The following is a 21,636-nucleotide window of genomic DNA, read 5'->3' as shown; positions in this document are numbered from 1 at the left end:
GCCCCATATTGGGCTCCTTGCTCAGTGGGGAGTCTGCATCTCCCTCTCCCTCTGTCACTGCCCCTGATTGTGCTCTCTCTCTCTCCCTCTCTCTGTCAAATAAATAAATAAAATCTTAAAAAAAAAGAGTTCACAGGAATTAGGTTGCTCCACCCCACTCAGACCTTACCACAGACCCTTTGCACTTGCTTCTCACTGCATGGAGCAAAACACCTGCCTGTTTCCGCTGCTAAATTCATGCTGGCCTACCATACCAGATGATTGTTTTGGCATTCTCCTGTTCTCAGGTTTGTCAAATGCCAGTTACTTCTTTCTGCTTTTTCCCATTCAAATAACTATAGCATACAGTTCCTGTGGCTGTTGGTAACTTGTCCTCACCCACACGTCTTTTGAGACTCATGGACATTTCCTCTATCTATTGCTGTGTAAATAAACCACACCAAAACATAGTGGCTTAGAATAATAACCATTTTATCGCTCATCATTATCTGGGTCTCGAACTTGGGGAGGGCATAGTGGGGAGGGCTTGTTTCTTCTCCATATGATGTCAGAGACAGCTAAGGCGGGGTCGAACGGTCTGAGATGATTTCATCACATGACTGGGACCTCAGTGCTGGTTGGGAGCTGGGGCTTCAGTCCTCATGCACATGGTCCGTTTTGAAAATACTGTCTCATTGTCCAAGGTCTCTGTCTTCAAAAGGATAGAGTCCCCTGCTTGTGCTCTCTCTTTTTCTCTGCCAAATAAATAAATAAAATCTTAAAAAAAAAAAAAGAAAATCATTCTAAATATTTTTTTTTTTTTGAGAGAGAGAGAGAAAGCGAGTACAGAGGGAGGGACAGAGGGAGAAGCTGACTCCTCACTGAGCAGGGAGCCCAATGTCGGACCTGATCCCAGGGACCCTGGGCTCATGACCTGAGCTGAAGCCAGACACTTAACCGACTGAGCTACTCAGGTACCTGGAAGTGAAAACGTTCTAAATGTTTCATGTTCCTGAGAAATTAGGGGTAAATGCAGATAATGTGTGTGTTCAATCTACCAATAGAGAAAATCTGAATCATGTTCATAGTGGAAGAGTAATAACAGTAGATTGATAAGCACAGTTGAACATCCAAATTACTAAGAAAGGGAAAAGGAGATTGAACAGAAACTTGACAGAGACAGCAAACGTAAGGAAATGGAAAAAGAATGAGCAACAATAGAGACAGTCCTTCTGAATAGAAGACACAAAATCAGGCATATCATTAACAAACGCAGTAAGAGACTGGGGAATTGGGTTTAAAAAACAAGAGTTCTTGGATGCCTGGGTGGCTCAGTCGGTTGAGCATCTGCCTTCAGCTCATGATCCCAGGACCCTGGGATTGAGTCTTGAATTGGGCTCCCTGCTCAGTGGGGAGCCTGTTTCTCCCTCTCCCTCTGCCTGCTGCCTGGGCACATGCTCTCTTTCTGACAGGTAGATGGATAAAATCTTTTTAAAAAAACAAAACAGAACAAGAATTCTGTGTTTACTAAAAGAGGCAAAATTTAACAATAGCAAAGGATACATATCAGGTAAATGCAAGCAGAATGAAAGCAGGTCTGATGATATAATTATCAAGTTAAATTTGATGGCTAAAAGCATTCAACAGATAAAAAGAGATATTACATAATAATAAAGTCTACCTTTGGTGAAGATATAATATGTATAAACCTTTACAAAAACACAAATAGAATGAGCAAAAATAATAGAGATGAAACAAAACCTTAAAATCATAATTTATAGTGAAAGATTATACCTCTTTCAGAATATGATGAATCAAGTTAACAAAAACAAAGGCAAAAAAGATATGAAAATTATAATCAATAAGATATTTAATACACATAAAAAGAACTTTATATCTTTTTTAATTTTATTTTTTTAAGACTTTATTTATTTGACGGGGAGAGAGAGACAGCGAGAGTGGGAACACAAGCAGGGGGAGAGGGAGAGGGCGAAGCAGGCTCCCCGCTGAGCAGGAAGCCAGATGCGGGGCTCCATCCCAGGACCCTGGGATCATGACCTGAGCTGAAGGCAGACGTTTAATGACTGAGCCACCCAGGCGCTCCTATCTTTGTTTTAAAAAGATTTTATTTATTTACTTGAGAGAGAGTGCATGCAAGCTGGAGGGAGAGGGGAAAAGAATCTGAAGGAGACGCTGTGCAGAGAGTGGAGCCTTGCCACATGCTTTTTTCCCAGGACCTGAAATGACGACCTGAGCAGAAACCAAGGGCCAGACAATCAACCGACTCAGCCAGCCAGGCACACCAAGAACTTTATATCTTACAAAGAGACTATATAATCCCATGTCCTTGCAACATTAAAAGACATTCAGTTGTCCCACCTGGCCTAAGAGAAATGATGGATACATTTTTAAAAAGTAGGGCCTTCACAGATCATTTCCTGTGATAATAGTCAGTAAGAACAGGAATAAATTAAAATGTTACCGAAATACCTTAACCAGCTGGAAGTTAAGAAGCACTTTCCTAAATAAATCATGATGAAAGGGGTCTATGTTTCATAAACTCTACCAGCTCCTAGAGAAAGGTGGAAATTTTCCAATTTATTTTATGAAAGAATAACCTTAATGCCCAAACGGAAATATATTGCTCAAAAAACAAGATGATTGGAGATAACCTTCCATAAATGTGAACGAAAATTTCTAAATGAAGTATCCACATAACAAATCCAGACGTGTCTCCAGAAAACAAGGGGCTCCTGGGTGGCTCAGTCAGTTAAGCATCCAACTGTTGATTTCAGCTCAGGTCATGATCTCAGGGTTGTGAGATCGAACCCCACCTCTGGGGCTGTCTCTGTCTCCTTCTGCCTCCCCACCACCCCCCACCACGCATGTGCTCTTTCTTTCTCTCTAAAAAAAGAAAACGAAAAAAAATACACCATAACCATTAAGATGATTCTAAAAATGCTAGTGTAGTTTAATATTTATAAGTCAATCAACAGATGTCAACACTTTAGAAAAGTTACATAATGCTATTGATATTTCAAAAGTATATGACATAATTCTAGCCATTATATTAATAGTAAAAACTCAAAATAACAGTAGAATAAAACTACTTAGGGTACCTGGGTGGCTCAGTCGGTTAAGCATCTGCCTTCAGCTTGGGTCATGATCCTGCTCTCCTGGGATCAAGCCCCACATCAGGCTCTTTGCTCAGCAGGGAGCCTACATCTCCCTCTGCCTGCTGCTCCCCCTGCTGTGCTCTCTCTCTCTGTCAAATAAATAATAAAATCTTTAAAAAAAAAGAGTCTGTTTCTTTTTTTCTTTAAGAGCCTGTTTCTTAATAAATTTAAATTTAAATAGTCACATGAGCTTAGTGGCTACTGTACTGAACAGTTAACACAATAAAAAGAATCATAGCAAGTACTGGATAAATGAGAAAATATTATCTATATCTGATAGGTTGTACAATTAGAAAACGAGACACTATATACTAAGAAGCTACCAGAATTGGCAGGTAGTTTTGATAATGGGCTGGATACAAGATAAAATTATAAAAATAGGTATTTTCTTCCTATACTAATAGTAAGCAGATAGGAATAACAAGCAGGCCTTAACATTGACAACAAAAATATTGTGACTATCTGAGAACGAATTTAACCAAAAAAGACAATGGACTTAAAAGAAGACGACAAAATGTCATTGCCATATATAAGACATAATCAAGTGGAGACTCATGAAATCTCTAGATACAAAGGCTTATTGTAACAAAAAGCATTGACTCTTCCCAAACTATTATATTAGGGTAATATAATTCCAATCAGAATCCCAAAAGTTTTGTTTTGTTGGGGTTTTGGGGAGGGGGTAGTGTTCATTTTGAAACTTCCTTTTAAACTTCAGGGAGTTGTTAGAAAAATAAATTTGTGGGCGCCTAGGTGGCTCAGTGGGTTAAAGCCTCTGCCTTTGGCTCAGGTCGCCCATTGGGCTCTCTGCTCAGCAGAGAGCTTCCTTTCCTCTCTCTCTCTCTCTCTCTCTCTCTCTCTGCCTACCTCTCTGCCTACTTGTGATCTCTGTCAAATAAATAAATAAATAAGAAAAATAAATTTGCAAGAAAAGAACTCCTTTGGGGTGTCTGGGTGGCTCAGTGGGTTAAGCTGCTGCCTTCGGCTCAGGTCATGATCTCAAGGTCCTGGGATCGAGTCCCACATCAGGCTCTCTGCTCAGCAGGGAGCCTGCTTCCCTCTCTCTCTCTGCCTGCCTCTCCGACTACTTGTGATTTCTCTCTATCAAATAAATAAATAAAATCTTAAAAAAAAAAAAAACCTCTTTTGAAATCAGATTGCAGAGACACAATCAAGAAAGAGTTCAGGTCAGGCAAAAAATATGTGTGACCTTGTATGAACAAAGTGATATTTAATTCAGGGGATACAAGGCAGTGTGTTTCATAAACAGTGCCACGTGGCCCTGTTGAATTTTACCTGAGCCCTGTGATCCTGGTAAACAGTGAAGGCTGAGAAATCCCCTTATTCTTTCATGTTCTGGAAAACTGCTTACTGCTAAGAACTCCCCTTTCCTCCCTGACTTAGACAGGACTCGTGGATGCTCCTGTTCTTTACGTATGACAAGGACAGACGCAGACCTTCCAAATTCCCAGTCCTTGCCTCATAAACACTGACTTTGTTTCAGAACAAAATGCTTGTTACCAAACGGCAGTCGAGTCTCTCTCTTTCCTGCAGCCTCCTGAACTCGGCTTGTCCCCAAGTCTGAGACACACAAAAGATTGTGGAATGGGCCCTCTCTTCTCAGCCTCCCCTGGGAGGGAATCAACCGGCCACAGTAGGCGCTTTCCCTTCAGATCCTATTGGCCTTCTCCTGCTAAAGCAGTTCCTCTCTCACAGATTATGCTTATCTCGGCTTGCCTCCTCCTTACCCGTCTACAAATTAGAAGCCTTTTTCTGCTTGGTTATGAGATAATTGCAGATTTCTAAAATGGAAGCTTTCTCCCTATTTGATACAGGAAGAACAAACCTTGACCTTAGCCTCATACCATACGTCACAGTAAATTCCAACTAGATTTAAAAAATTAAAGCAATAAAAATGAAATAAATGTTAAGACTCTTTTTTGGGGCGGATGTGGAATGGGGGAGGAGGACCATGCAAGACAGGAAATACAGAGGCCAGGAAAGAAAGCTTAGACATTTCAATTGAGAGAATGCGTCTTTCTAATTACATATTGAAGGACACCGATAAAATGCAAAGAAGAATAAGAGTTAGGGGGAAATACTGTGGCGCAACTCACGAAGGGTTGCTATCCGTAAGGCACAAAGAGCTTCTACAAATCGATAAGAAAAGACAAATCACTCCAAAGTAAATTGGACAAAGGATATGAAGATCTGCAGAAGAGAAAATCCAAGGGGTCAACAAACAGAAAAAGATCCTCTGTTGCAGAAATAGTCAGAAAATGCAAATTAAAGCGATTAAACAGTACTGGCCATCGCACTGGCAAACATGAAAGCATCAACATCTAGTGCTGAAAAGATTTGCCTCAATGAACTCCTATTTTGCTGCTGGCAGTAGGCATGTTACAATCTTTTGGGAAACTGATTTGGCTGTATGTATTTGACAACCAACTACCCTCACCTGAATTTAATAATATTAAACTTCAAAATATAGAAGGCAAAAATAGACTAGCACAAGGAAAACCTGACCTAAAAATACAGTGGGAGAATGTCTCACCACTCTCAGGAACTCATGGGGCAAGCAGAAGAAAATCATCAGGAAGGAAATACATTTTTAAGGCCCGACTAACAAGCTTGAGCCAACAAACGCATATGTTCAACCCAACAACTGGAAAATACAATCTTTTAAATCAGATGAAACATTTCTGAAACCTGGGCCCGTGCTTGAGCCATAAGGCAAGTTTCAACAAATTTCAAAGACTCAGCATCATTCAGACAAAATTCCCAGACCACGATGCGATTAGGTGAGAAAACACTAATATTAGATTAACTTTGTGTGTGTTTGGGAGAATGAAAAATGGTGTCAGGAACTGTAAACTTTTCTGCACTCCCTCTACCTTCCTTCGTGGTATCATTAATTCCAGAGGAGTATGTGACAAAACTCCCCATGCTCTGGGAAACGCTGGGCTGGGCTGTTCTCCCCGTCGCAGCGGCCTGAAAAAAAAAAGCCCCATTCCCTTGCCCTAGGAGTCCCAAAGAAGTTTTGCCAAGTTGGACAATGGACTTCTAAATAATTCATGGGTTAAAAGGGGGAAAAACTTACAAGTTAGCACTTGAAACCAAACACTAATGGAAAGCCATCAAAACTTGGATCTTTGGAACTTTTAGCCTGAAGGCTTTCATAAGGACACCAGGAAGGCTGATCACTTGATTTAAAAAAAAAAAAAAAAAGGATGAAATGCCCCACCACTGGTATCTTGGGGCCCCCCAGTTCGTCGCTCCACGGATCCTTGGTCCCCAGCGCTAAATCGCCGGAGCTCCCCGCGCCCAGAGTGGTTAAACTCTCGCTGCGGGCGACTTCCGCTTCCTGGCCTAAATCTGACACGTACTGTTCTCCCCCCCCACCCGCCCGTGGCAACCACCCAGGGTCGGTGACAGTCGAGGAGCCCGGCGATGCCCTCAGCCGAGGCGGGGACAGAGAGGCGCCGGCAGGTGGGCACGTTGCGGCGCCCTGGGCCCCGCCGCCGCCGCGAGCCACCCGCGCCCGCCAGGGGCCGTCCCGTTTGCTCTAGAAGGGGAGCTGGGGCGGAGGCCGGGGCGGGCGCGGGCCAGGCTGTGGACCCGCGGCTTGGAGGGGTCTTTCTAGCGGGGACCCGGTGGCAGGACGCGAGTTGGGGGGTGAGAGGGTGGCCTAGCGGCGCGTGAAGAAGCCGCGGCTCCCCGGGGATGCGGCCCGAGGGCGGGGCTCCTGAGCGCCAGGAAAGGCGAGCGCCGGGGCCTGCGTCCGGGCGGCCACAGCGGAGAAGGTGGCGCGAGCGGGAGAAGTGCCGGCTGCACAGCCCGCGCTCCGGCCGGGTCGGCTCCCGGGAGACACCGCCGGGCCAGATCCGGCCGGGGCCCGCCCGCTCCGCGGCCGAAATGAGCACCCTTCCAAGATGGCGACGCCCGTAGAGACACTCCCGAGGGGCCAGCTATGTTAGCTGCCTGACAGTCACTAAAGAACATTTGAAAGCCCGCCTCTCCACCGCCACGCACACGCGCTAACACGGCGCGAGGGCACCCCTGTGGGACTGCGGCCGGCCGGCCGCTCCCAGGCTGACACTGAGCATGTGCACGGTCAAGTCCAGACACGGAAGTGTCCCTCAGAGGTAGTTTCCACACTTAGGGTTCCGGGACGTGAGTTTAACAGAGGCGGCAGAGTTGGGCCATGGAAGCACTGACATGATTATGGGGGTGTGGTGACATGGATTTCGCACTCAGTGATGCTACTCCGTAGGGTGAGTGATGAGGCTTCTCTGAAGTCCATTAAGTAGGAGGGGCGTGGAGTGAGTGACACGGATTTGGGGTGACTGATGGGGTCAGTGGGGAAAATAAAATGCGTAGTCTGCAGGTTGAGTGATGAGGGTCCTGGGGGTCTATAGGGTGAGCAATGAGGACACTGTGGGGAGAGTGGTGAGGATTCTCAGAAGTCACTGATGGGGTCTTGCGGTGTAAGTGATTGGACCCGTGGGGTAAGTTATGGGTGTCTGTGGGGTGATTGGGTATTAGTGGAGTAAGTGATAGGGGCCTGCAAGATGAACGATTGGACTTCAGTAGGTGAGTGGTGAGGGTGTTTGGGAAGTAATGGGTGGTCTGAGGAGTGAATGGTGGAGAGTTTGTGCGGTGAGTATTGAAGGATCAGTGAATGAATGATTCGGACCATAGGGTGACTTGCATGGTCTGTGAGGTGCATGGTGGGGTTTATTGAGTGGACGGTCAACGTTTCTGTGGCATCAGTCACGCATTTATTTGGTACTGATTGGTGGAAGGCCAATGGAATCAGATCTGCTGCCTCAGCGATGGGTGGTCTTAAACCAAGATGAAATTGTCTCAAAACCTTACTTTGACTTTGTTGGACCTCCTGTATTTTTGTTTTCTGCATCATTAATTTCTCCCCTTGATTTCATTATTTCTCTTCTTTTGGTTTTTTCTTTTATTCTTAAGGTTTTATTTATTCACTTGACAGAGAGAGAGAGAGCACAGCAGGGGGAGTGGAAAGAGAGAAGCAGACTCCCCACTGAGCAAGGACCCCAGTGCTGGGCTCCATCCCAGGATGCAGCAATCATGACCTGAGCTGAAGCCAAAGGCTTAACCTACTGAGCCACTCAGGCTCCCTTTTTTCTTCTTTTCTTCTTTTAATTCCTAAGTTGAATGCTTATCTCATTAATATTCAGTCACTTTTCTTTTATAATATAAGCTGTAATAAGTTCATGAATTTTTCTCTAAGAACACTTTAGCTCCATGTAACAAATTTTGATACATAACATTTTCACTCCAGTTTACTTCAAATGTTTTCTAATTTCTGTTGTGGTTTCCTTTCTGATCCCATAGTTATTTAGATATGAGATTCTGATTTTCCAGAAAGTTGAAATTTTTGTTACTGATTTCACTCAGAGACTGTCGTCTGAGTGCAGAAATGGATGTTCCTTAAAGTGGATGGTATGTATTGAACTTTAAATTATTTTCCAAACCTTTTGTAAAACTGGTACTCCCACCAACAACATATAAAAGGGCTCACTCCGGGGGCGCCTGGGTGGCTCAGTCTGTTGAGCATCTGTCTTGGCCTGGGGTCTTGATCTCGGGGTCACATCCCTGATTCGGGCTCCACACTAGGGGGAGGAGTCTGCTTCTCTGTCTCCCTCTGCCTCTTCCCCCATCCTAGACCACCCCCTCCCCGCTTGTGCTTGCGCTCTCTCTAATAAATAGATAAAATCTTTAAAAATAGAAAAAAATTGAAAAAATAAAAGAGCTCATTCTAACATCCTCTCCCACACTGAATTTTGCTGCTTTTTAAATTTTCCCCATTCTGAGGGCCAGACAGAATGGTATCTGTTTTTACTTTGGTAAAGTAAATGGTATCTAGTATCTTGTTTTATTTTGATATGCATTTTCCTGGCAACTGATGGTTGAATACCTTTGAATGGGTTTTTTAAAGTTTTCATGTCCTTTGCTGTTTTTTCCCTTTAGGTGGTTTGTCTTTTTAATTTGTGAATATTAACCTCCTGTCATTTATTGTGATCTTTTCCCTTTTATCTGTCTCTATATCTTGATTTTTGAAAGATGTTTTCACATATAATTAGAAAAAATAATCATCCAATCAGAGATATCGGTCTTTTTCCTTTTCAGGTTCTGAGTATCTTCTGTTGCTTAGTGAGTTCTCTCCACTTCATGCTTAAACAAATATATGCCTGAAGTTTAACATTTGTATTGTTTTAATTTTTAAAGATTACTTGTTTATTTATTTATTTGACAGAGAGAGATCACAAGTAGGTAGGGAGGCAGGCAGAGAGAGGGAGAAGCAGGCTCCCCGTTGAGCAGAGAGCCTGACTCGGGACTCAATTAGAGGACGCTGAGATCCTGACCTGAGCTGAAGGCAGAGGCTTAGCCCACTGAGCCACCCAGGTGCCCCTAATCTTTTTAAAATTAAATTTCAGTCCAGCTGGAATTTACTCTGGTGTATGGTGTGAGATGAGATTGAAGTTTGTATTTCCCATTTGGATAGTGTATTTGCTGGCACCAATCATTACATGAATACACTTTTCTAATTCAACTGCATGCCACTTTTGTCACATAAATTTCCAAATGCATATTGCTCTATATCTGAGCTCTTTCCTTCTGATATATGTTTTCTACTCCCCTTTAAAAAAGTGTATTGACTTTTAGAAATAATTTTAATATCAAATAATGCTAGCCTCTTCACTGTTCCTTTTCTTAATTTTTTGGTTGTTTTCTTTAATTTTTTTAAAAGATTCTATTTATTTATTTGAGAGGGAGAGAAAGGTAGAGAACACGAGTGGGGGACATGTCAGAGGGAAGAGGGAACCAGACTCCCTCCCCCCGTGCCTGACACGGGGCTGGATCCCAGGACCCCGAGATCATGACCCGAGTCATAGGCAGATGCGTAACCAACTGAACCATCCAGGCACCCTTGTTTAATATTCTTTAGCATTTATTCTTCCATGTGAATGTTAAAACCATCTTATTTTGTTTCAAAACAGCCATTAAAACTATGTATTTTGTAGTTTTCTTTTTTTAAAGATTTATTTATTTATTTATTTGAGAGAGAGAGAGGGAGAGAGTGCATGAGAGTTAGAGGAAGGGCAGAGGGAGAGAATCTCAAGCAGATTCCCCACTGAGCGAGCAGCCTGACTAAGGGCTCGATCTCATGAGATCATGACCTGAATCGAAACCAAGAGCCAGAGGCTCAACTGAGGCCCCCAGGAGCGCCTGTTGTTTTCTTCTTCTAGACCCAGCACCTTTTTTTAAAAGATTTTGTTTATTTGACAGAGAGAGAGAGAGAGATCACCAGTAGGCAGAGAGGCAGGCAGAGAGAGAAGGGAGAGCAGGTCCCCCCAGAGCAGAGAGCCCAATGTGGGGCTCGATCCTGGGACCCTAAGATCATGGCCTGAGCCGAAGGCAGAGGTTCAACCCACTGAGCCACCCAGGCGACCCCCCCAGCACCTTTTTATTTTAAAAATTGCATTCTTTAATATTTTACCTTTATTTTTGTCACCATGGTGAAAAACATACTTTTTCTGTTTCCAAAGGAAGAAAAGATCTATCAATTTTTATTTTCTTTTTTAAAAAATTTCTTATCCAGTGCAATGATCAGATTCTCATGTGAATTCTAGTTGATTTTTATAGTCTCATAGTTTTCCTAGCTAGATTATCCAGTTAACAATGGTACTCTCTTTTTCTTCCAAATATTTATTCTGATACCTCATCTTCTCTTGCATTAGCTAGCACTTTCAGAACAATGTTGAATGTTACTTGATAGAGGTTATCCCTATTTTGTTGCTAATTTGAAAGTGAAAGGTGCTCATTCATTCATTCATTTATTTGCTCATTCATTTATTCATACATTCAACAACCATTTATTGAGTACTTTCCCCTTGCCAAGAGACTGGGTTTGAAATCCTGCATGGCCACTTACTAGCTACATGATCTTTTCTTTTTTCTAACAGATTTATTGATATAATTCATCTGCTATAAACTTACGGTAAACTATCCATTCAAAGCTTACAGTTTGGTGGTTTTAAGTATATTCATAGAGTTGTGCAACCACCACCACAATCTAATTTTAGAATATTCTATAACCTCAAAAAGAAATGTGGTACTCATTCCTCATTCCTATTCTGTATCACCCTGCTGCAGGCAACCCCTTTCTGTCTCTGTAGATTGAGCTGTTCTGGGCTTTTCATATAAATGGGGTCATACAACAGGTGGTCTTTTGTGACTCTCTTCTCACATTTACCATAATGTTTTCAAGATTCATTCATGTGTGTGACAGCATGTATTGGTACTTCATTCCTTTTTTATTACTGAATAATATTCTTTTGTGAGGATATACCACATTTTGTTTTCCCATTCATCAGCTGAGGGACGTTTGGGTTGTTGCCACTTTTAACTACAATGAATAATGCTGCTGTGAACATTTGCGTCCGCATTTTTGTGTGAACATCTATTTTCATTCTCTGGGGAGTGAAATTGCTAGATCATATGGTACCTCTATGTTTAACACTTGGAAGAACTGCCAAACCGTTTTTCAAAATGGCTGTGCCATTTTACATCCCACCAGGAATGCATGTAGGTTCCAATTAGTCACAGCTCCGCCAACACTTGTTACTGTCTTTTTTTATTCTAGCCATCCTAGTGGGTGGGAAGTGCTATCTCATTGTGGTTTCGACTTCTATTTCTCTAATGACTACTGATATTGAATATCTTTTCATGTGTGCAATGGACTGAATGTTTGGATCAATTCAAATCCTTTTCCTATTATTAATTGAGTGATTTGTTGTTGTTGTTGTTGTTGTTGTTGTTGTTTTTAAAGATTTTATTTATTTGTCAGAGAGAGAGAGGGAGGGAGAGCGAGCACAGGCAGACAGAATGGCAGGCAGAGACAGAGGGAGAAGCAGGCTCCCTGCCGAGCAAGGAGCCCGATGTGGGACTTGATCCCAGGACGCTGGGATCATGACCTGAGCCGAAGGCAGCTGCTTAACCAACTGAGCCACCCAGGAATCCCAGTGATTTGATTTTTTATTATTGAGTTTTAAGTGTTCTTGATATGTTCTGGATAGAAGTCCCTTGTCAGATATGTGATTTGCATGTATTTTGTCCCATTTTGTGGTTATCTTTTCACTGTCTTGGTGGTTGACTTTGTAGCACAAAAGTCTGTGATTTTGATACAGTCCAGTTTATCTATTTTTTTTTCCTTTTGTTTCTTGTGCTTTTGATGTCATAAACTTTTCTTTCCCCATGGAATTATATTGCAACGCTTATCTAAAATCAGTTGACTGTGCGAGCCCTAGCTGGTTCAGTCAGTTAACAGTCTGGCTCTTGATTTTGGCTTAGGCCGTGATCTCAGGGTTGTACCATCAAGCCCTGCATAGGGCTCCTCGCTCAGCAGGGAGTTAGCTTGTGTCTTGCCCTCTGCCCCTCCCCCCACTCATGCTTGTGCGCACTCTCTCTCTCTCAAATAAATAAAAATCTTTAAAATGGTAAATTTCAATTATTTTCTTTTCTCTGATTATTGGTCTTAACAGGTTTCTGCTTTGGGGGGATTAATTTTGGTAGTTTATGTTTGCTGGGGATTTTATATTCTCGCAGAGCTGCGCATAATGCTTAGTTAAATTACTTTGTTCACTCCCACCTCATTGTTTGTTAAGACTGCCTTAGCTATTCTAGGGGCTGTGCCTTTCTGTATAAATTCTAGAATATGTTTGTCTACGGATGTTGAACATATTCTCATGTACTTATTTTCCCTCTTTGATGAAATGTCTCTTCATGTCTTTTGCCCATTTTCTAATTGGATTGTTTGTTTCTTCAGAGTTCTTTATATTATACTTATGAGTCTTTGTCAGATACTTTCTAACACTCTGTAGCTTTTCATTTCATCCTCCTGACAGTGTTTTTGCAGAGCTACAGTTTTTAACCTGTTGAAGGCAAATATATGTATTTTTTTTCTTTTACTGATCATGTTTTTGGTGTCATATCTAACAACTTTTACTAAGCCCTAAGTCCTGATGATTTTCTCCCACATGGTCCTTTTTTTTTTTTTTAAGATTTTATTTATTTATTTGACACAGAGAGAGAGATCACAAGTAGGCATAGAGGCAGACGGGGGGGGGGGAGCAGACTCCGTGCCGAGCAGAGAGCCTGATGCGGGGCTTGATTCCAGGACCCTGAGACCATGACCTGAACCGAAGGCAGAGGCTTAACCCACTGAGCCACCCAGGCGCCCTCCCACATGGTCTTCTAACAGTTTTATAGTTTTATATTTTACATTTGAATCTATGATCCATTTTGGGTTTATTTTTTACGAAGTGTGACACTTAGATTGAGATTCATTTTGTTTTTTTCCTTGTGAATGATCTGATTGCTCCAGCACCATTGTTGAAAAGACTTTCCTTCATTCATTGAACAGTTTTTGTACCTTTGTTAAAAAAAAAAAAAGTTAGTTGGCTATACTTTTTTTTCAAGATTTTATTTATTTATTTGATAGAGATCACAAGTAGGCAGAGAGAGAGAGGGGGGAATCAGGCTCCCCACTGAGCAGAGATCCCAATGTGGGGCTCGATCCCAGGATCCTGAGATCATGACCCAAGCTGAAGGCAGAGGCTTAAACCACTGAGCCACCCAGGCACCCCAGTTGGCTATACTTTTGTGGGGCTATTTCTGGGCCCTCTCTTCTGTTTCATTGCTCTATGTTTCCATCCCTTCTTTAGTACCACATTGTCTTGATTCCTGTAGTTAAATTAAAAAGCTTGAGAAAACAGGTATATTGATTTCTCCCATTTTATTCCTTGTCAGAATTGTTTTTAGCTAGTGTAGATCCTTTATTCTTCCACGTAAATTTAAGAATAACTGTGCCTATATCTACAAAAAATTCTTTTTTTAAAAGATTTTATTTATTTATTTAATAGAGATCATAAGTAGTCACAGAGGCAGGCAGAGAGAGAGGAGGAAGCAGGCTCCCCGCTGAGCAGAGAGCCCGATGCAGGGCTCCATCCCAGGACCCTGGGATCATGACCCGAGCTGAGGGCAGAGGCTTTAACCCACCGAGCCACCCAGGTGCCCCTCTACAAAAAATTCTTGTTGAGATTTTAATAGGAATTATATTAAGTCTGTAAATCAACTTGTGAAGAATTGGTATTTTTACTGCATTGAGGCTACCTGTCCATAAGCACAGTATCTGTCTCCATTTATTTAGATCTTTGTTGACTTCTTTCATCAACATTCTCTAGTTTTTAGCAGGCAAGGCCTGTGTATGTTTTGTTACATTTACACCTAAATATTTCACTTTCTGAGTGATGTAAAGTATTGTGTTTTTAATTTGTTTCATTATGTTCATTTGTAGTATATAAAAATAGTGTTTTTGTGTGTTGTTTTGTGTCCCATAACCTTGCTGAAGTCACTTATTACTTCTAGAAGATTTTTTTGAAGATTTTATTTATTTATTTTTTAAATAATTTTTTAATTTTTTATTTTTTATATAAACATATATTTTTATCCCCAGGGGTACAGGTCTGTGAATCACCAGGTTTACACACTTCACAGCACTCACCAAAGCACATACCCTCCCCAATGTCCATAACCCCTATTTATTTATTTGAGAGAGCAGGAGTGAGCATGGGTGGGGGGAGGGACAGAGGGAGAGAGAAAGCAGAGTCCCTGCTGAGTGTCCCATATGAGGCTCCATCCCAGGACCCTGATTCCATTTCACTCAAGACTTCCATGTGATCCCTTCTGTGGGATCAGGGATCATGACCTGAGCTGAAGGCAAACGTTTAATCTACTGAGCCACCCAGGATCCCCTTCTTCTAGAAGTTTTTGTGTAGGGTCCTAGGGATTTTTTATCTGGACCATCATGTTACCTGCAAGTAGGGTCAGTTTTATTTCTTCCTCTTCAATTTCTATGCCTTTTGTTCTTTTTTCTTGCCTCATTGTACTGGCAAGAATTTTCATTACTGTATTGAATAAGAGTGGTGAGAGTTGACATCCTTGTGTTGTTCCTGATATTAGGGGGCAAACATTCATTCAGTCTCTCACTATTAAGTATGATGTTAGTTATAGTTTTTTTGGTAGATCTTATTTTTAGCAAGTTGGCAAAGTTAACCTTTATTCCAGGTTTTCTAAGAGTTTGGTTTTTTAAAATCATGAATGGGTGTCAGATTTTGTCAAAAACTTTTTCTGCATCAGTCGATATGATCATGTGATTTTTTTCTTCTTTCTTCTTACATTTGCTAATATTTTGTTAAGAATTCTTGCATCTATGGGGTGCCTGGGTGGCTCAGTTGGTTAAATGACTGCCTTCAGCTTGGGTCATGATCCTGGAGTCCCCGGATTGAGCCCCACATCAGGCTCCCTGCTCAGCGGGGAGTCTGCTTCTCCCTCTGACCCTCTCCCCTCTCATGCTCTCTCTCTCACCCTCTCTCTCTCCAATAAATAAATGAAATCTTTAAAAAAAAAAAAAGAATTCTTGCATCTATGCTTTTGAAGGATATTGGTCTGTAGGTTTTTTATACTTTTTTGGCTTAGGCAATAGACTTATTCATCAAGAAAATACTATTTTCAAATACAGGTGATGACAAAATGTGCAAAATTTGCTATGCAAACTACATATAAACTAGTAGGAAAACATGAGCATGTCAATGACATATTTATTGTACTCTTTGTCTACTTTTGGTATCAGGCTTTAGGGAATGAATTAGGAAGAATTCCGTCTTCTATTTCCTGGGAGACATAATGTGCCATTGGTGTTAATTCTTCTTGAAAAGTTGGTTGAAGTCTCCAGTAAAACCATTTGGCCTAGAGATTTATATTTCAAGAGTTGTTTTTTAACTTGAAAATTGCTTTTCCTTAATAGTTATGAGGCTATCCAAATGAACTCTTCTGTATTGGAAGAGTTGTGGTGGTTTGTACTTTTTGAGGAATTGGTCCATGTCCTCTAAGTTGTCAAATTTATTATTGTATTCCTTTATTATTCTTTTGATGTCTGCAGGGTCTGTGGTGTTATCCCCTGTATCATTCTTTTTTTTTTTTTTTTTTAAAGATTTTATTTATTTATTTGACAGACAGAGATCACAAGTAGGCAGAGAGGCAGGCAGAAAGAGAGAGATAGAGAGAGGGAAGCAGGCTCTCTACTGAGCAGAGAGCCTGATGCGGGACTCGATCCCAGGACCCTGAGATCATGACCTGAGCTGAAGGCAGCGGCTTAACCCACTGAGCCACTCAGGCAGCCCTCCCCTGTATCATTCTTGATATTAATCATTTGTGTCTCTGATTTTTTCTTTGTCAGTATTGCTAAAGGTTTGTTTAATTTTATTATTCTTTTTGGAAAACCAGCCCTCTGTTTCAGTGTTGTTTTTTTTTCTGTTGTTTTTCTGTTTTCAGTTTCATTGATTTCTGCTCCTACTTCATTGTCTCCTTTCTTGTGCTAGCTTTGGGTTTATTTTGTTCCTTTGTAATTTCTTTTTTTTTTTAAGATTTTATTTTTAAGTAATCTCTACACCCAATGTGGGGCTCAAACTTATGACTCTGAGATCAAGAGTCGCATGCTCCACTGACTGAGCCAGCCAGGTGCCCCTACTTTTCTAATTTCTTGAGATGAGAGTTTAGATTATTGATATGAGGCTTTCTCTCTTTCACTTATAAATGTTTAGTGCCATAAATTTTCCTTGTAGCACTGCTGTAGTCTATGGAGCAGAGTCTTGTGCATTGGTTATCAAATCTCAGGGGAGGACTCCAAACACTTTTGCCTGCTGTGTCTTGGTATCAGAGTCACCAAGGAAAACACAGTCCAATGAAACACTGAATGATTTACTTGCCTAGAGTAGACATCCTAGTACACATCCTCTCCTCATAGCTAGTGGGTCACCTGGCAGCCAAATGGCAAGTAAGCATAGGAAAAGATCCTTCACTCCATTACTTAGCAAAGAAATCTAAATTGAACTAAACTAAGATACTATTCACACCCCTCTCATATTGCAGTGGAAGAACCCCACCCACTCCCCCATGGAGTCTGAAATACTGAAAACTAAGGGCATGCGGAAGAGCCATTGACATACAAACTTGCGTAGAACAGAACAGCACACACTGAGTTCAAAATAGGGAAAGATATTCCCACACAAGGCGGTAGCCCAACACAGGCTGTGTGGGCTCTTGGTCTTATGTTCCAGGCCCAGGGTCCATTTTTTTAAAGATTTTTTTAATTTATTTGAGAAAGAGGTAGAGAGAGAGACAGAGAGAGTACAAGGGAGGGGGGAGAGGCAGAGGGAGAAGCAGACTCCCCACTGAGCCGGGAGCCCAACATGATGGGGGTGTGGAACTCAATCCCCAGACCTGGAGATCATGACCTGAGCCAAAGACAGAGACTCAACCATCTGAGCCACCCAAGCACCCCAAGGTCCATTCTTATATGGTCAAAGGGGAATTAAATGAGATGCCCAAGACTGTATCCTACACATTTTGATATGTTGTATTTTAATTTTTATTCAGTGTATTTTTTTTTTAATTTCCCTAGAGATTTGCTCATTGAGCTGTGTATTATTTAGAAGCATGTTGTCTAGTTCCTAAGTGTTTGGGGATTTTCCTGTTACCTCTTTGTTTTGATTACTTGTTTCATTCCACTGTGGACAGAGAACATACTGTGTTTGATTTTAATTCTTTTACATTTGTTGAGATTGGTTATATGGTCTAGGATATTTTCTGCGGGTACTTAAAAAGAATGTGTATTCTGTTACTGTTGAGTGGAAAGTTCTATAAATGTCACTGAGATCCTGTTGGCTAATGATGTTCATGAATTCTTTTATAACCTCACTGATTTTCTGTCCAGTTTTTCTTTCAGTTGTTAAACGAAGGGTAATGAAGTCTCCAGCTGTAATTGTGATTTTGCCTATTTCTCCTTTCAGTTTTATCAAGATTTTCTTCATATATTTTGCAATTCTATTGCATGGTGCATACACATTTAAAATTGCTATGTCTTCTTGGTGGACTGACCCTTTTATCATTATGTAATGTCCCTGTCCGTCCCTGGTAATTTTCGTTACTCTGAAATCTACGCTATCCAAAATTAATAAATCTACTCTTGCTTCCTTTTAATCAATGTTTCCATGATACATCTTTTCCATCCTTTTACTTCTGACCTACATGTATCATTATGTTTGAAGCACATTTCTTGTAGACAGTATATAGCTGGGTCATGATTTTTGAAATAGAATCTGCTAATTTCTGTCTACATTTGGTGCATTTATGCCATTTACATTTTATGTAATTATTTATACATTAAGGTTTAAGTCTGTTGTATTTTGTGTTTTCTTTTTTTTTAAGATTTTATTTTATTTATCTGACAGACGGATCACAAGTAGGCAGAGAGGCAGACAGAGAGAGAGGAGGAAGCAGGCTCCCTGCCGAGCAGAGAGCCCGATGTGGGGCTTGATCCCAGGACCCTGAGATCATGACCTGAGCCGAAGGCAGAGGCTTTAACCCACTGAGCCACTCAGGTGCCCCGTATTTTGTGTTTTCTCTGTTTTTGTTTTTTTCTCTCTTTCTCTCTCTCCTTTTTTTTTGGGGGGGGGGCTCTTTGGAATATTTGGACATTTTAAAGAATGCCACTTTGCTTATCTAGTGTTTTCAGGAGGTTCTCTTTATATAGCTTTTTTTGACCTGATATTGTGTGTCTCATGTAATATATACACAACTTATCAGAGTCCACTGGTATCATTTGACTAGTTCCAGGGAAGTGTGGAAACCTTACTTACCTCATGTCCCTTTATCCTCCTCTATTTATAATATAATTGTCTTAAATATTTCCTTTACCTGCATTGAGCACCACATTAGATGGTGTTAGAATTTTCACTTCAACCGTCAAACATAATTTAGAAAACTTAGGAGAAGGAAAGCACATTATATTTACCTATATTTTCCCTCTTCCCATGTTCTTTCTGGCTGGTGTTCCAAGATTTGTACTTCTATTATTGCCTTTCTGGTTAGAGAACTTCCTGTAGCTATTCTTTTATGGTAGGTCTCTTGGTAACAAATTCTTAGTTTTCCTTCATCTGAAGATGCCTTAACAGTGCTTTGATTCCGGAAGGATATTTTCTATGGGTATAGGATTCTAGGCTAATGATTCTTTTCTTTCAGCACTTGAAAAGTGTTGAGCCATTTCCTTCTGTTCCTAGTGGCATCTTCTTCCAATAGAAGGCTGTTTCGTCTATGTTGAAAATTTGTTGTTTAACGTAACCACCTTCAGTAATTATCTTAGCTGAATCTTCTGGATAATTAGCTTCAGCTTCCATACCAGCACCTGCTGCTTCACCTTACACTTTTATGTTATGGAGACGCTTCTTTCCCTAAAATTCATGAACCAATAGGGCACCTATGGGGCTCTGTCCATTAAGCGTCTGCCTTTGGCTTAGGTCATGATCCGAGGGTCTTGGAATCTGGCCCCTGCATCCAACTCCCTGCTCAGTGGGGAGCCTACTTCTCCCTCTGCCTTCCACTGTGCTTGTTCTCTCTCTCTCTCAAATGAATAAATAAAACCTTTTTTAAAAAGTCCTAAACCAATCTCTGCTCGCTTCAGACTTTTTTTCTGCAGTTTCCTCACCTCTCTCAGCCTTCAGAGAACTGAAGAAAGTTAGGTCCTCGATCTGGATTAGGCTTTGGTTTAAGAGGTTGTTGGGACTAGTGATGTGGATATGGCTTGTGGTGCCCCCAAACGATTATGATGGTAACATCAAAGATCACTGACAACAGGTCACCATAATAAATATAATAATAATGAAAAAGTTTGAAATATTACAAAGTATTACCAAAATGTGACACAGAGACATGAAGTGAGAGCAGCTGCATTTAGAAAAATGGCGCCGACAGACTTGCTTGACAGAGTTGCCATAAACCTTCAATCTGTCAAAACTTCAATATCTGGGAAGCACAATAAAATGAGGTATGCCTGTATTTCTTTGCTGAGATTCTGTTGTCTCATCTGTGTTAAGCATTTTTCCTAATTGCCCAATGAAGTGTGTTTATGATGGCTGCTCTAAAATCCTTGTCAGATGGGGCGCCTGGGTGGCTCAGTCAGTTGGGCGTCGGACTCTGGATTTTGGCTGGGGTCATGGTCTCAGGGTCATGACTGAGCCGGGTATTGGGCTCTGCACTCGGCAGGGAGTCTGCTTGGGATTCTCTTTCCCTCTCCCTTTGCTGTCAGTAATGGTGGTGGGATCCCAGTGTTTTTGTGGTGTTTGGCCTGAGTGGAGCCATTGTTGTCTAAAAGTTTTCTGTCTTGGTAGTCTGCCTCTTTCCTGGTCCTTTGACTAGAGAGAACAGGCTTTTCTGGGGGCAGTTTGTGTCTGTACCCATTGGCCTCTAGTTCTAGGTTGCTGGCTTCTCCAGCACCAAATGTAGGCTGGATGAGGCTAAAAGAAAACCAGGAGAACTCACTGCCAGGATCCCTAGTCAGTCTGGCCTCTTCACTCCACCTTTTCACATCTTCCTATATTTTTTTAAAAGATTTTATTTATTTATCTGAGAGAGAGAGAGAGAGAGAGAACAAGCCAGTGGGAGAGGCAGAGGGAGAAACAGACTCCTCACTGAGCAGGGAGCCCAATGTGGGGCTTGATTCATGGACCCTCGGATCATGACCTGAACCAAAGGCAGACGCTTAACTGACTGAGCCACTCAGGCACCCTTCTCCCTATATTTTATGTATAATATCCACACTTTTTAGTTGTATTTAGTTGTATTAGTTGTATTTAGCAGAAAGAATAGGTAAACTACTCCATCTTCTGAAGAGGAAATCCCCATAATTATGATTTTGAAGACTTCATGTGGTTTCATGCATTTGTGCTGGTTTTATTTGTACATACTGAATGGCCCTAAAAATTTATGCAAAAGTTTATGTACTTCTTTATTGTATATTTTATTAAAAATGAACCCCATTGTTAATCTACGGAACAGTTTGGATTTAATTTCCTCCTCAGTAATTATATTTCTAGGTATGCTTTCATTTTCTTACATTTGCCTGGTGTATATTTTTAAAAAAAATCTTTATTTAATTATGACATAATACAGGAAACTGCACAGATTATGCATTTAGCTTGATGATTTTTTAACAGACTGCGTGAACATGCACAACCACCACCTAGATTTAGAAATAGAACATCGCTACACCCAAGAAATACCCCCCTTGTGTTCCTTTCCAATCACTAACCTCCTCCCAAGGGGTACCAACAGCCTGACTTCTAACAGCATAGATTAGTTTTACGTGTTTTTGAAATTTATATAAACATAATCCTACGGTATTGATTCATTGCTCTTTTGGGTCTGGCTTCTTTGGCCAGTGGAATATTCATAAGATGAGATTCTTGTCTGTCATGCATAGTAATCTGTTCATTCTTGTTACTGTAGAGTACTATCTTGTATGATTATAGGACAACTTGTTTATCCATTC

At 41.2% G+C, this 21,636-nt stretch overlaps 2 protein-coding genes across 6 annotated transcripts in view; one reads left to right on the top strand and one right to left on the bottom strand.

Annotated features, from left to right (window-relative positions):
• Positions 1-460: 460 nt before the first annotated feature.
• The window catches only part of LOC131820930 (uncharacterized), a 40,123-nt gene continuing 18,947 nt past the window's right edge, over positions 461-21,636 (bottom strand). The window contains exons 2-3 of the mRNA XM_059156788.1: positions 6,400-7,079; positions 461-734 (exon numbers count right to left, since the gene is read on the bottom strand). Coding sequence (XP_059012771.1) covers positions 694-734; positions 6,400-7,079 — 721 coding nt within the window. The 3' untranslated portion in view covers positions 461-693. The remainder of the gene's footprint in view (positions 735-6,399; positions 7,080-21,636) is intronic.
• Positions 6,551-21,636, top strand: part of ZNF41 (zinc finger protein 41) — a 44,458-nt gene continuing 29,372 nt past the window's right edge. For 3 of the 5 annotated variants that reach the window (XR_009349867.1, XM_059157210.1, XM_059157213.1), the window contains exon 1: positions 6,551-6,644. The gene's annotated coding sequence lies outside the window, so the exon portion shown is untranslated. Of the gene's footprint in view, positions 6,645-6,950; positions 7,430-18,523; positions 18,692-21,636 lie in introns of those variants that run through there. The other 2 variants (XM_059157211.1, XM_059157212.1) reach the window with 2 other exon arrangements.

The sequence above is a fragment of the Mustela lutreola genome, chromosome X, assembly GCF_030435805.1.
Source record: "Mustela lutreola isolate mMusLut2 chromosome X, mMusLut2.pri, whole genome shotgun sequence".
Classification (NCBI taxonomy): Eukaryota; Metazoa; Chordata; class Mammalia; order Carnivora; family Mustelidae; genus Mustela; species Mustela lutreola.
This window is presented reverse-complemented; position numbering and strand designations above follow the sequence as displayed.